The 13,197-nt window shown below is 40.2% G+C and overlaps 1 protein-coding gene across 5 annotated transcripts in view; it reads right to left on the bottom strand.

The window, feature by feature from the left end:
* kynu (kynureninase) overlaps window positions 1–13,197 on the bottom strand; it is a 253,690-nt gene that overhangs the window by 126,086 nt on the left and 114,407 nt on the right. For all 5 annotated transcript variants that reach the window (XM_033024701.1, XM_033024698.1, XM_033024703.1 and 2 more), the window contains exon 5: window positions 5,534–5,595. In XM_033024701.1, coding sequence (XP_032880592.1) covers window positions 5,534–5,595 — 62 coding nt within the window. The remainder of the gene's footprint in view (window positions 1–5,533; window positions 5,596–13,197) is intronic.

Here is a 13,197-nt window from a genome sequence, read left to right as displayed (position 1 = left end):
TGCGCTGAATTTTGATTGTGTGAAATGGCTTCAGACAAATTGACCACGTATTTCACTTCATTCACCCTTACACAGAGTTAAGGTCTGTCCCAGCATCACAACACCAAAAGAGCAGCAATTAAAGTGGACATCTGCACCAATGAGATTTTTTCCTGAGGACAGAGAAAGAAAACAGAGAAAGAAAAAGGAAAAGAATATCAGAAAAGTACGGAATAAACTGCAGAAGAAAGGAAAGACTTGAAAAATAACTGATTGTGTAAATTATTGTTACCAAATTAAATAATCTACCATCTACATTACTGATTATGACAACTTGCTGTGTAAAAATTATCTTGTTTGGTTCTTACAAGACTGATTATATTTAAAAAAAAATGTTTTTCTTGCTTGTAAACCACTAAGGTGTCCTATCATCAGGAATTGTATGAAGTTCCTGCTTTATACAAAGGACCTATATATAATACATGTGATAAACTTTCATTTTTCATCCAACCTGTGTACTGCCTCAGTGTAATCCACTATTCTGATACTCTTGTGCTTAAATTGGGCTGAAGAGTTTATTTCCATTACTCTAAGCATGTTGTGCCTATGCCCAGTAAGATTATTGCTGATCTGTATGCAAAAATTGAATTTCATTATTCCAGGATAGATGTGATCATTGACCATTGAACTATTAGAAAACATAGACATAGAAAATAGGTGCAGGAGTAGGCCATTCGGCCCTTCGAACCTGCACCTCCATTCAATATGATCATGGCTGATCATCCAACAGTATCCTGTACCTGCCTTCTCTCCATACCCCCTGATCCCTTTAGCCACAAGGGCCACATCTAACTCCCTCTTAAACATAGCCAATAAACTGGCCTCAACTACCTTCTGTGGCAGAGAGTTCCAGAGATTCACCACTCTCTGTGTGAAAAATGATTTTCTCATCTCGGTCCGAAAGAATTTCCCCTTTATCCTTAAACTGTGACCCCTTGTCCTGGACTTCCCCAACATCGGGAACAATCTTCCTGCATCTAGCCTGTCCAACCCCTTAAGAATTTTGTAAGTTTCTATAAGATCCCCCTTCAATCTTCTAAATTCCAGCGAGTACAAGCCAAGTCTATCCAGTCTTTCTTCATATGAAAGTCATGACATCCCAGGAATCAGTCTGGTGAAACTTCTCTGCACTCCCTCTATGGCAAGAATGTCTTTCCTCAGATTTGGAGACCAAAACTGTACGAAATACTCCAGGTGTGGTCTCACCAAGACCCTGTACAACTGCAGTAGAACCTCCCTGCTGCTATATTCAAATCCTTTTGCTATGAATGAATGCTATTGAACAAATTGTCTAAACCAATAGTCATAAAAATGCTAATTTCTTTACATACATATGACTACCTTTTTAGATCTGTCTTCATTAACATTCCTGACTACCTCATGTAAAATGATTAAAGTTGGATCATATTTCCACCACCAGGGGTGCCGCATGAATGGCAGCCCCGGCAACAGTCCGTTGGTTTTTTGGTCTTTTTTTGTTATTTTTCGTGTGTTTAAAAAGTTTGTGTAAATGTTCTCCAGTTTGTTTCATGTGGGGGAGGGGGAGGGGGTAGGGAGAAACTTTTTTTTTCAATATATTACCTTGCCAGAGATGCGATTGTTTTCCGGATCGTATCTCTGGTTGCTCTGCGGCCTAACATCCTGGAGCTGGAGACCTGCTCTGACTGACATTGAGCCACACCGGTGTGGACTTAATATCGGAGCCAATCCCTTGCCTGGGATCGCTCCAACAGCGGCCTGCAGACTTTACCATCGAGAGCTCACAGTCTCGGGTAGAGACCATAGATGTCGGGAGCTTCAACGACGCAGAAGGTTTGACCAGTCCCGGGGTCTGATCACTCGGTGCGGGGAGCTGACATCACCCCGATGTGGGAGCTTGATCGCCCCGACACAGAGAGCCCAAACACCGCCGGCTACGGGAGTCAAGATCGTCCCATCAACGGAAGGCTTGAGGCCCCCGATCATGGGAGAACAAAGAAAGAAATTGAACTTTTTTTGTCTTCCATCACACTGAGGAATGTGGAGGAGTCACTGTGGTGGATGTTTATGTTAAAATGCATTTTGTGGGTTCAATTGCTTTTTATTTGTATGACAGACTTGGCAAATGAAATTCCTCGTATGTTGCAAAACTAGTTTGACTAATAAATTATTATTGTATTGTATTGTATTGTATATTAGCCATCTCTCTTCAGAACCTGGACTTGTGTGACTTGATTTCACAGAGTTGCATTTTCAGGTTTAAAACTTGGTTCAATTTATTACATCTCATACCAGTCTTGAGATAATCATAGTGTCATAGTGTCATACAGTGTGGAAACAGGCCCTTCAGCCCAACTCGCCCACACCAGCCAACAATGTCCCAGCTACACTAGTCTCACTTGCCTGCTCTTCATCAATATCCCTCCAAACCTGTCCTATGTACGTGTCTAATTGTTTCTTAAACAATGGGATAGTCCCAGCCTCAACTGCCTCCTCTGGCAGCTTGTTCCATACAGCCACCGCCCTTTGTGTGAAAAAGTTACCCCTCTGATTCCTATTAAATCTTTTCCCCATCCCCTTGAAGCTATGTCCTCTGATCCTCGATTCTCCTACTCTGGGCAATAGACTCTGTGCGTCTACCCAATCTATTCCTCTCATGATTTCGTACCTCTATAAGATCGCCTGTGCTCCATGGAATAGAGACCCAGCCGACTCAACCTCTCCCTATAGCTCACACCCCTGGTCCTGGCAACATCCTCGCAAATCTTTTATGAACCCTTTCAAGCTTGATAATATCTTTCCTATAACATGGTGCCCCGAACTGAACACAATATTTTAATGTGGTATCACCAAAGTCTTATGCAACTGCAACATGACCTCCCAACTTCTATACTTAATACTCTGACTGATGAAGGCCAAAGTGCCAAAATACTTTTTGACCACCTTATTTACCTGCGACTCGACCTTCAACGAGCCATGCACTTGTACTCCTAGATCCCTCTGCTCTACAACACTACCCAGAGGCCTACCATTTATTGTGTCGGCCCTGCCCTTGTTCAACATCACAAAATGCTACACCCCACACTTTTCTGTATTAAATTACATCAACCATTCTACTCAACCATTCTGGCCAATTGATCCAGATCCTGCTGCAATCTTTCACAACCATCTTCATTATCTGCAAAACCACTAACTTTTGTATCATCAGCAAACTTGCTAATTTTGCTCTGTATGTTCTCATCCAAAGATACTTAAACAGAATACCCCCTTAAATAAAATACGGTCTTCACAAAGTAACTTGGTTGCCTCTTTTTGTGCTTCTTCCCATGCCTGTAGTAATGGTAGTGGAATTCTACGATTAAGTAAACGGAACATAAAGAGAAAGAAGAGAAATGACTTGGTATCTAGTATATTATATTATATATTATATTATATATATATAACCAAAACACTCATCTTGTTAACTGCAGGTTTGCGTTATACCTATATTTTCACAAAAATGGTACACGATAGCACTATAATTTTTGTCCCACCTTACTCACCATTGTTCTGTGCTGTAAATGAAACAAGTTTTGTTCAGATTGATGGTATTTTTTAAAAGTTATTAACGTTTAATAAAACAAACTTAAAACAGCGCTCCACCCACGCATCTGCAGTTGGGGGAGAGCTCCCATGTGCGTCTATACTAGTGTCACAAAAGCACCCAACGGGTCCTCAGCCACGCCTGCGCAGTTGAGGCCTTTCCAGAATTCAGATCACCATCTTTTTTTCACAACGGCGACACGAGTAAGATTTTTAAAAACAACATTTTACTGCTGCTCCAGGCCCACGGAGATCCGCCGCCTTGGCGCTGAGGCTGGGGCTGCATCTGCAGGCGGCTGGCTCCAGCTCTGGCTCTGGCTCCGGGGGCGGGAAGAGGCCACGCCGATGATCCGGGGTCTGGGCGCTGAGGCTGGTTCTCCTCCGGGCACACGGGGATCAACTGCCTTGGCGCTGAGGTTGGGAGCGTGTCTGTGGGTGCCGGCGGCCGGCTCTGGGTGCGGGGAGAGGCCACACTGAGGATCCGGGGCCTGGGCACTGAGGCTGACTAAGGTCGGCGGCTGCTGCTGCTGCTCCAGGCCCATGTGACGTGCTGAGGCCGCGCTGAGGATCCATGGTTTAGGCACTGAGCTTAGCTCTGAGGTTGACGGCTGCTGCTGCTCCGGGCATGCAAGGAGTGAGAGGAGCGGCAACCTCGAGATCCTGGGGAGGTGAGGAGGGATAGTGGGGGAATTGAGGGAGAGGAGGGGGTAAGGAGGGAGAGGGTGAAAATGGTGGAGTTACGAGGGAGAGTGGGGGAGGATGGGGAATAGAGGGAGAAGAGGGAGGGTGGGGGAGGTAGGGAGTGGGGAATAGAGGGGGAAGAGGGCAGTGGGGGAGGTCAGGATGGATATTGGGAGGATAGGGGAGGTGAGGAGTGGGGGAGTTGAGGGATAGGAGGGGGTTAGGGAGGGGAGAGGTGTTATGGAGGGAGGGAGGGAGTGACTTAGGGTAGGGAAAAGGAAAGGGTGGGAGAGGTGAGGGAGGGATGGGGGAGGGGAGGAGGAGGAGAGGGGACAGAAGAGGGAGGATGAAGAGGAGGGGGAGGGAGTGCATGGTGTTGAGGGGAAATGAGCCGCACCAGTGCAGTTGGGGGCTATGTGTGAGTAGTGGAATATTGGGTTGGGGAAACGGGTTGTGTTGGGGGACTAGGCCTCCCATGTGACAGGGATAAATGCTCTTCTAAGGATATATTTGACAGATTTGATAGATTTGAATCACCGCCTCAAAAAGGCAGCTAATATCAAAGACCTACACCACCCTGGTCATGCCCTCTTCTCACTGCTATCTTTGGGAAGACGGAACACTGAGAAGCATTACCTCGAGGTTGAAGAGCAGTTTCTTCTCATTAACCATCAGGTTCTTGAACCACCTTGCACAACACTGCCTCAGAATCGAACCACTACGATTTGCACTACTCTTATTGCTCTGTGTACTTTAGTTTTCTGTATGGTCTAGTTGATTTAAAATAATCGATAATTTGTTGAATATTTATTCCTGTCAGTGTGTCTAATGCGCCTGTTAAACTGCAGCAAGTAAGATTGTTCCATTTCATATCCAATGCATATGACAAATAAACACTAATGATTCTTGACTCTTAATAGTTGACCTTTTTTAAGGAATGACGAACATTGTGACATTTGTTGTTTAATCATATCTGGAGATTAACTGTGATTGGGGCATGCAAATAAGTTACTAGGAGGCTCATATTATCATAAGAATGTTTTTACGTTCATCAGCATTAAGTTATGTAAAGGTAACTGAGGTAAGCATTCTTATAATCATTTTCATTTAGGTAGGTGACCTCCACAAAGCATTCAATGAAACAAAAAAAAAAGATTTTAATGCAAGTAATTATGCTGCACCATTTCTTCAAAGTATTGGAGTCTAATTGCATTATTTTTCAAAATGATGTGTAGTAAAAATTATTTCTCACCAACAGGAGATGCAAGTTCACACTCAGTCCATTCATCAATGCAGTTTCTTCTTTTTTAGCACCTATTAATAGAAAGCTATTAGTGTAATATACTGAGTTAAACCAGTCCTTTGCTTTTATCTTTCTTGTCTGGTATGTTTTGCTTGTATACATTTAACATTGCTTGCACATTCAAAACATCAAGTACTATGTACAACATAGTTGGTTTTGCTGACAAACATTAGTAGCTTGGAAATTATTTGCTGAATATAAGCTAGTTTATAGTATCCATTTGCATGCTTTAATTGTAAAAGATGACCTGAATTGAAACTGGCCCCAATTGATACGAGTATGAATCAGAGAAATAAGGTCTCTCTGACTATGTGCCTGGTGAGTCTCTGAACCGGCAAAGTTTTAGATTTTAGTTTTAGAGCCACAGTGTGGAAACAGGTCCTTCGGCCCACCGAGTCCGCGCTGACCAACAATCACCCATACACTAGTTCTATACTACACATTATGAATGATTTACTTACAACTACGGACCTGCACGTCTTTGGAATGTAGGAGGTCACCGGAGCACCCAGAAAAAATACAAGCAGTCACAGGAAAAACATACAAACTCCATACAGACAGCACCCTTAATAAGGATCGAAACTAGGTCTCTGGTGTTGTAAGGCAGCAACTCTACCGCTGCACCAACATGCCGCTATAATTGCGACACAAAGTACCACAAATCACCAGTCGACCTTTCTTAATGCAGCTAAATTATAAGACCTTATTACATAGAATTAGGTCATTTGGTGAATTTTGTGAGTGCCAGCCTTTTAAAAAATATATTCACTTTATCCAACTGCTCTGCACTCTTCCCATGGCCCTCTAGTTTTTCTTCTTTTCATCTAAATTGAGTATTGTGTTCAGTTTTAGTCAACCTGCTATAGGAAGGATGCCATTTTACTGAGAAGATTTTTGAGGATATTGCCTGGTCTTGAGGGACTGGGCTAAAGGGAGAGGTTGAGCAGGCTGGATATTTAGTCATTGGAGCACAGGATGGTGGTGTGGTAAATCATGAGGTGAATAGATTGTGTGAATGCACAGAGTCTTTTACCCAGAGTAGGAGACAATATTTAATAGGAATCTGAGGGGTGTGTGGTGGTCATATGGAATGAGCTGCCAGAGGAGGTAGAAGAGGCAGTTTCTACAACGACATTCAAAAGGCACTTGGACAGGTTCATGGATGGGAAAGATTTAGAGAGATATGGGCCAAATGCATACAAATGGAACAAATGGGGCATCTTGGTCGGCATGGACAAATTGGGCCACAGGGCCTTTGACTCTATGGCTCTATAATTGTCTAATTCTCTCTCAAAATGTTCTCTTTTGCATCCACTGCTTTTCAGGCAGTACATTTCTAATTGCCTCCATGTGAATAAAAGGAAAATCCCTCTCATTTGTTCCTAATAAAGGTTTTTCATAAATATCTTCAACTTGTATCCTAGTTAGTTCATATCAATTCAATTACAACATTTTCTTGTATGTATTAAATCTCTACTTATTAGCCTGTTTTAAGAATTGATACCATCTTTTAACATAAATAAAATCACTGTGATTTGAGATATAAAACTCCAAACTTACAAAGTACTGACAGTTTTGGAACATTATGTATAACCCTTGTGCAACCCATATATCTTTAAAATAAAGCTGAAATAGAACAAACAAAGTAATGAAAATTCTGGGCAGTCAACTGCTATTGTATACCCTTCAGTCTCAGTTTTCAGCCTTCTGCATAACAATATTAACAACTTGCAAGTCTTAATTAGTTCCTATCCAATCTTTAATTGTATATATGTGGCAGACAGTGAATGTATTGACCAGTGAAGTATGGACCAGTTCGGATTGCCACAATCATCGAACATATTAAGGGAAATCTTGAAAATCTCAGGCGGTATATATGCGACTGCAAGACCTCAATCTCATTCCATCTCATGCCATTGATTTTACGTGGAACAAAAAATGTTTTTTCAAGATTGACTTATTCAGAATTTCCAGATAATATTGATTTCTTCCAACAATGGTTTGTTTCTGTTCTGCAGGTAAACATAGTTGATGTCATCTCCCCCGACTATCAGAATCTGTTCCTAAGTGACATAAATCACATTGTAAGAACACTTGACAGCTAATGTGATAGTGATATATTGGCTCTTCATTCGAGTCAAAGTCAGAGAGTTATTCAGCATGGAAACAGGCCCTTTTGCCCAATTTGCCCATGCTGACCAAAGTGCCTACATGTGATATTCCCATTTGTTTGTGTTTAATCCATATCCCTTTAAATGATCGCCTTCCAAATACTTGTCCAAATATTTTTTATATTTTGCAATTGTACTTACATCCTCTCGCTGCTCATTCCATATACCCACCACTGTGTGCCAATAAAATACATATTCCTTGGATTCCTTTCAAATCTTTCTCCTACCATCTTAAATCTATGCCCCCTTGACATCGAAACTCCTAGTATGAGGAAAGAAATTCTGACATTTTTTTTAAATGGCATGACTATGAAAAAAATTATCTATGCCCCTCATCATTCTATGTAGCTCTATAAAGTCACCCAACAGCCTCCTCCAGTCCACAGAAAACAGTCCAACCTATCCAGTCTCTCCAAATAACTCAAGCCATCCATTCCCAGCAACATACATGAATATTTTTTGCACTCTTTCCAGATTATAACATCATTCCTATAGCTAAGTGACAGAGCTACACACAATACCACAACTGTGCTCTCACCAACTTTTTTTTACAGCTGCAATATAATGCCCCAACTCTGCCGTGAGTGATAAATGCAAGCATGCTAAATGCCTTCTTCATCACCCTGCAGGTTTATTAAGTAATTATTAAAGCAAATTATACATGTTAATTTCTATTACAAAATGGTTTGAATACAAGGGCAAAACATTTTGCTACAATTAATTAGACTGCTGTTGCGACCACATCTGGAATATTATGTTCTGACGTGATCTCCTAGAAATTTGAATAAGAGGTGATCGCAATGGCAAGTACAATATTCTTAACTGCTTCACAAGGTGAATGGTAATTGACATTACTCCTTGTTGTGTGCCTTGAACAGACAGTCACCATCTTATGTTAATGGTTCAGCCATTTTGAAAAGAGATGAGAAGACATATCTTCATCCAAGGGGAGATTAATCTAGGTAATTCTCTCACAATGTTTAAGAAAGAACTGCAGATGCTGGAAAATTGAAGGTAGACATAAATGCTGGAGAAACTCAGCGGGTGAGGCAGCATCTATGGAGAGAAGGAAATAGGCAATGTTTTGGGTCGAAACCCTTCTTCAGACTTCTGAAGAAGGGTTTCGACCCGAAACTTTGCCTATTTCCTAATTCTCTCACAAAGTGTCTTCTGGAGGCTCACTCATTGAGTATATTCACCATTTTTTTAGATATGAGGGAATCAAGGGATGCGAGGCTATTGCAAATAAATATGTCTGAGGAAAGATTTGTGGTAATCTTATTCTATGGTGAAACAGGATGAGGGGCCTAATGATCTACTCCTACCTCGATTTAATTTGCTTATGCTGTTAACTAAATGGCAGGCAGTAAATACAATTGTAGTTCTTGGACTCATTCAGCACCAGTGACTAAAATTAAATGTGTCCTGGTTTGAGTCCAGAATTAATATAAAAGCATGAATAAACTGTCATCACTGTTTGTGCTATGTTAGAATTGCTGACAGTTCTTGCTGTGGAGGTGGTCCCAGATTCCAGCAGAACTGAAGACTGAAGCACAATTCTGGATCCAAATAGATGTCAGCTGAGGAATATAAATTCAAATAACAACGTAAACTTAGATTAAAAAAAAATAGGCTTATTCTTTCATGGCAACCATGAAACTATGTAATTATCAATAAATAATTCTGATTCCTCGTGACCTTCAGAGAAGGATAATCTAACATCTTTATCTATTTGGTGCCATTAAAGGCAGTTTTAAATGTCCACAAGTTCAAAGGCAATTAGGAATAGATAATGCATACTGCCAAAGATGAAAAAACTTGCTAAAAATCTCTCAGCTAAATAGAAAATATTTGAATACAATATATATTTAATTAGATTAACAGTGTAAAAGGGAGTGAAATCAAAAAGATTTTAGATAAAGAAGATGGCATTGCAGCATTCTATAAAATACACAATGACATGATCACAATCAATGACAAATGAAAGAGACAGATGGAACAGAACATCATGACCTGAAGGGAATATTCAGAAAAGATAATCTGAAATAGCTCATGCTCAAAGGATAAAATCAAAGGCAGCAATTGGCGTGGGAAACCAAATGAACAAAATGATTCTCAGCTGCCAAACTGAACAATCACTCACTGTCCTTCTCCCATCAACGAAATGCTGAAGAGCCAGAAAATAATCTCCAGTTGCAAAGAATGAGATCACACGACCACAAGATAAGAACATTTGGCTCACTTCACCTCATCCATTTAGAAACACACCTACTGTAGTACAGGACCCAGCTGTCTTTAAAATTACACTAGGTATTCATCTCCAATGGTGTGTTACCTATTTCACTTTCTATATCATTTAACATCTTTAATGCCTGCTCTTCCTAGTTCCTCTTTTCAAGGTTGGAACATGGAATTTTCTCTAGACTTTCATTATAATTTACTAGTCCATTCCCAGGAGCCAAGTTGGCAGCTTTTCAATTATTCTGCTTTCCAGTCTGAATGTTTCTGCTATGACTCAATCAGCAAATCTACACACTTTTATACAAGGTATTGGCTGACCAAAAAACTGTCACTTTCAGTAACTTTCCACATATTTCATAGATTCATGTTTGACAGACCACCACTGTGACTCAAAATGTAACATAATGGATTTATTGGCACAATTAGATCACTTCTCACTTAGATAGCTAGACACAACTCATGGAGTACATGTAGGCAAAAGTGCTGGAGAAACTCAGCGGGTGCAGCAGCATCTATGGAGCGAAGGAAATAGGCAACATTTTGGGCCGAAACCCTTCTTCAGACTGATGGACATCTCCTCATGGAGTACATGTTGTGCTTATTCTTTTGGTGAATATGCAGCTGACAAATAACCATGGTAAATTTTCTTTGCCATCTGCTGGGTAATTAATGATTACAGGAGGCAAAGTGCTGGAGTAACTCAATGGGTCAAACAGCATCTCTGAAAAAAATGGATAGGTGACGTTTTGGGTCAGGACTGAGGTTTCAGGTTTCAGTCTGAAAAAGGGTCCCCACCTGAAACCTCACCTATCAATGTTCTCCAGAGAGGCTGCTTGACCTGCTGAGATACGGCAGCACTTTGTGTCCTTTGTGTTAATCGGCATCTGCAGTTTTTAACCAAAGATCCTATAGTGGAGCAAGATAATCCACTCCTGCAAAATCCAATGGGCTGACGTGTAGTACGCAACGGAGCGGAATGTCGGTCTTTTCTTCGGCCATTTCAGTAAACACGACCCGACTTTGTTTATCCCTCTTGCAGTGTAATCAGCATTGCGGGGGAACCGTTTGTGTGTGTGATATAGAGTTAGATTCGTAATTCATAATTCTGTTAATTCATAATTCTGTCTTTTTTTATGTTTAAAAAAAAATATTTTTAAATGGCTCATATGTTGTGTTTGAGTTGATTCTTGTATTAAACTTGCATTCTGTAATTCATCTAATCACACTGTTCACAACTGCGGTATTTGGTAAAATAATAGCAATATGAAGATTCCAGTTGCTCTACTCTTGGAATGTTCCTTAATGTTTTTTTATGTCTATGGAATTGTCTTTCAACAATAAAATTGGTCTGGTCTTCCCAATAGCCAGAGAGTGGAATTAGATCTGTCTGTAATGGTGGAGTTATCTAAATGAAGTATTTAACAAAATAAAATTTGTTTTGAACAAGATTAACAAATTATGTATAACTTAAGTTACACAAAAGTGCTGGAGAAACTCAATGGGTGCAGCAGCATCTATGGAGTGAAGGAAATAGGCAATGTTTCGGGCAGAAACCCTTCTTCATAAGGATGATTTTATTCAGCGACCATGCAACTGATTAGATTGTGTAAAAAGAACACACATACACACATATATGAATGTGATATAGATGTATATAATCATATAACACACACATATATATTTCTCCAGATTTTTATATATAATGATAAACTTTATTTTGGACTCAAGGCCCAGACAAGGGACAACATTACATAAAAATACATTGCAAATCTCCCCGCAACTTTACCCTGTCGTCCCAGCCTTGCTGATCTGGGCCAGACTCCCCACACACTGTGGAAGGAACATCATTTGGCTTTTTAATGTGAGGCAGAGAGGCAGAAAGAAAATGATCTTAATGGGGAACGTGAAGAAAGACAGGTCGGGTCACCTACATTGGCGATTGGAGCAATTTATAGCAGAGCAGTATGCTACACTAGTAGATGTGGACACCATGGTCAAAGCAAAGATACTAGTGCGGAGGCAGAAGCCGGTTACGGAAATGGTGCTGAAGCTAACCCATGACCCTACTACGGCTTTTCCGCTCCGCTCTAGGATCTTTTGTTTTTATTGATTGATGATCATCTTTAGTTCTCTTTGCAGATCAATGCCTTATTTCCATTTGTGGTAATGGAAAGCAATCTTTCCATTACTAGGATTATTTCCCTTATCATTAAGATTTAATTCTTAGCCAGTTATGACAAATTCAAATTTGTAAAGGGCTCAAAACTTATTCTGGACTGCTTCTTCAATTCCTTCCTGTCCAACTTCTAAACAATTCATTGTTGCGACAAGTACACGATGTATTTGTCTTTTTGTGAATTTCTTAGCCACATTCAGAATTCAATGACTTTATTCTGCTTCTAATACATTATCTGCTTTGCTTTGAAACAGAATTCAAAAGTTGAAAAGAAGGTAGAATTCAAAATGATACAACTGAGCTATGGGATGTGATACAAATGCAAAAATGGAACCCTCAACTGAGCAAGTTTGGCAACATTGTAACTGAATAGTTAGAAGTGCCAAAATGTATTGGTAAGAGGATAGTTTCACTGCAGTTCTCTGCTGCCAGTTTCAGCATCTGCTTCCCCCCCCCCCCCACATCCATTAATGTCATCTGCCCTTCAGATTTTTCCATGGCATTTTCATTCTTTTCTGATTTGGCCTAAATGTAGATTCAAGAAAAGAAAAGCAATTTTTTTCAAGCAAATATTTGGAAGCTATTTTTGAAATCCTCTCCAAAATTTCTCTTTTAAGATGTTCCCAAAATGGTCATAAGGAATGGTTTAGCAGTCGGCATTTTAAGGTAGTGATTTTCTTGCCGTGCTTTTTTGCAACAAAATGCTTCAAAAGTTTAAAACATAGTTTTAATAAGTTAGCCTCAGGACCAAAAAAGAAAATCCCATTCTCAACTTAAAGTCACAAAGCATGTTTGCCTAGAATGTTTTCAATAGTATTTAGTGCATAGGTATTCACTGCAGTATATTATTATTTAATGCTTGCAATTGTATTTAATGCAGCACACTTCAATAGAATCAATTTCAGTAAAAGAGCATAAACAGAGCATAACACACAGAGGTTGCAACTTGAGATATATTTCTGAACATGTGCACTATCACGATTAGCCATTATACTGGCCACCATATAACTCACACAGCAGAAGTA

The sequence above is a fragment of the Amblyraja radiata genome, chromosome 7 (assembly GCF_010909765.2).
Source record: "Amblyraja radiata isolate CabotCenter1 chromosome 7, sAmbRad1.1.pri, whole genome shotgun sequence".
In the NCBI taxonomy this organism is placed as follows: Eukaryota; Metazoa; Chordata; class Chondrichthyes; order Rajiformes; family Rajidae; genus Amblyraja; species Amblyraja radiata.
The sequence above is the reverse complement of the archived record's forward strand: the minus strand, read 5'-3'. Positions and strand labels throughout refer to the sequence as shown.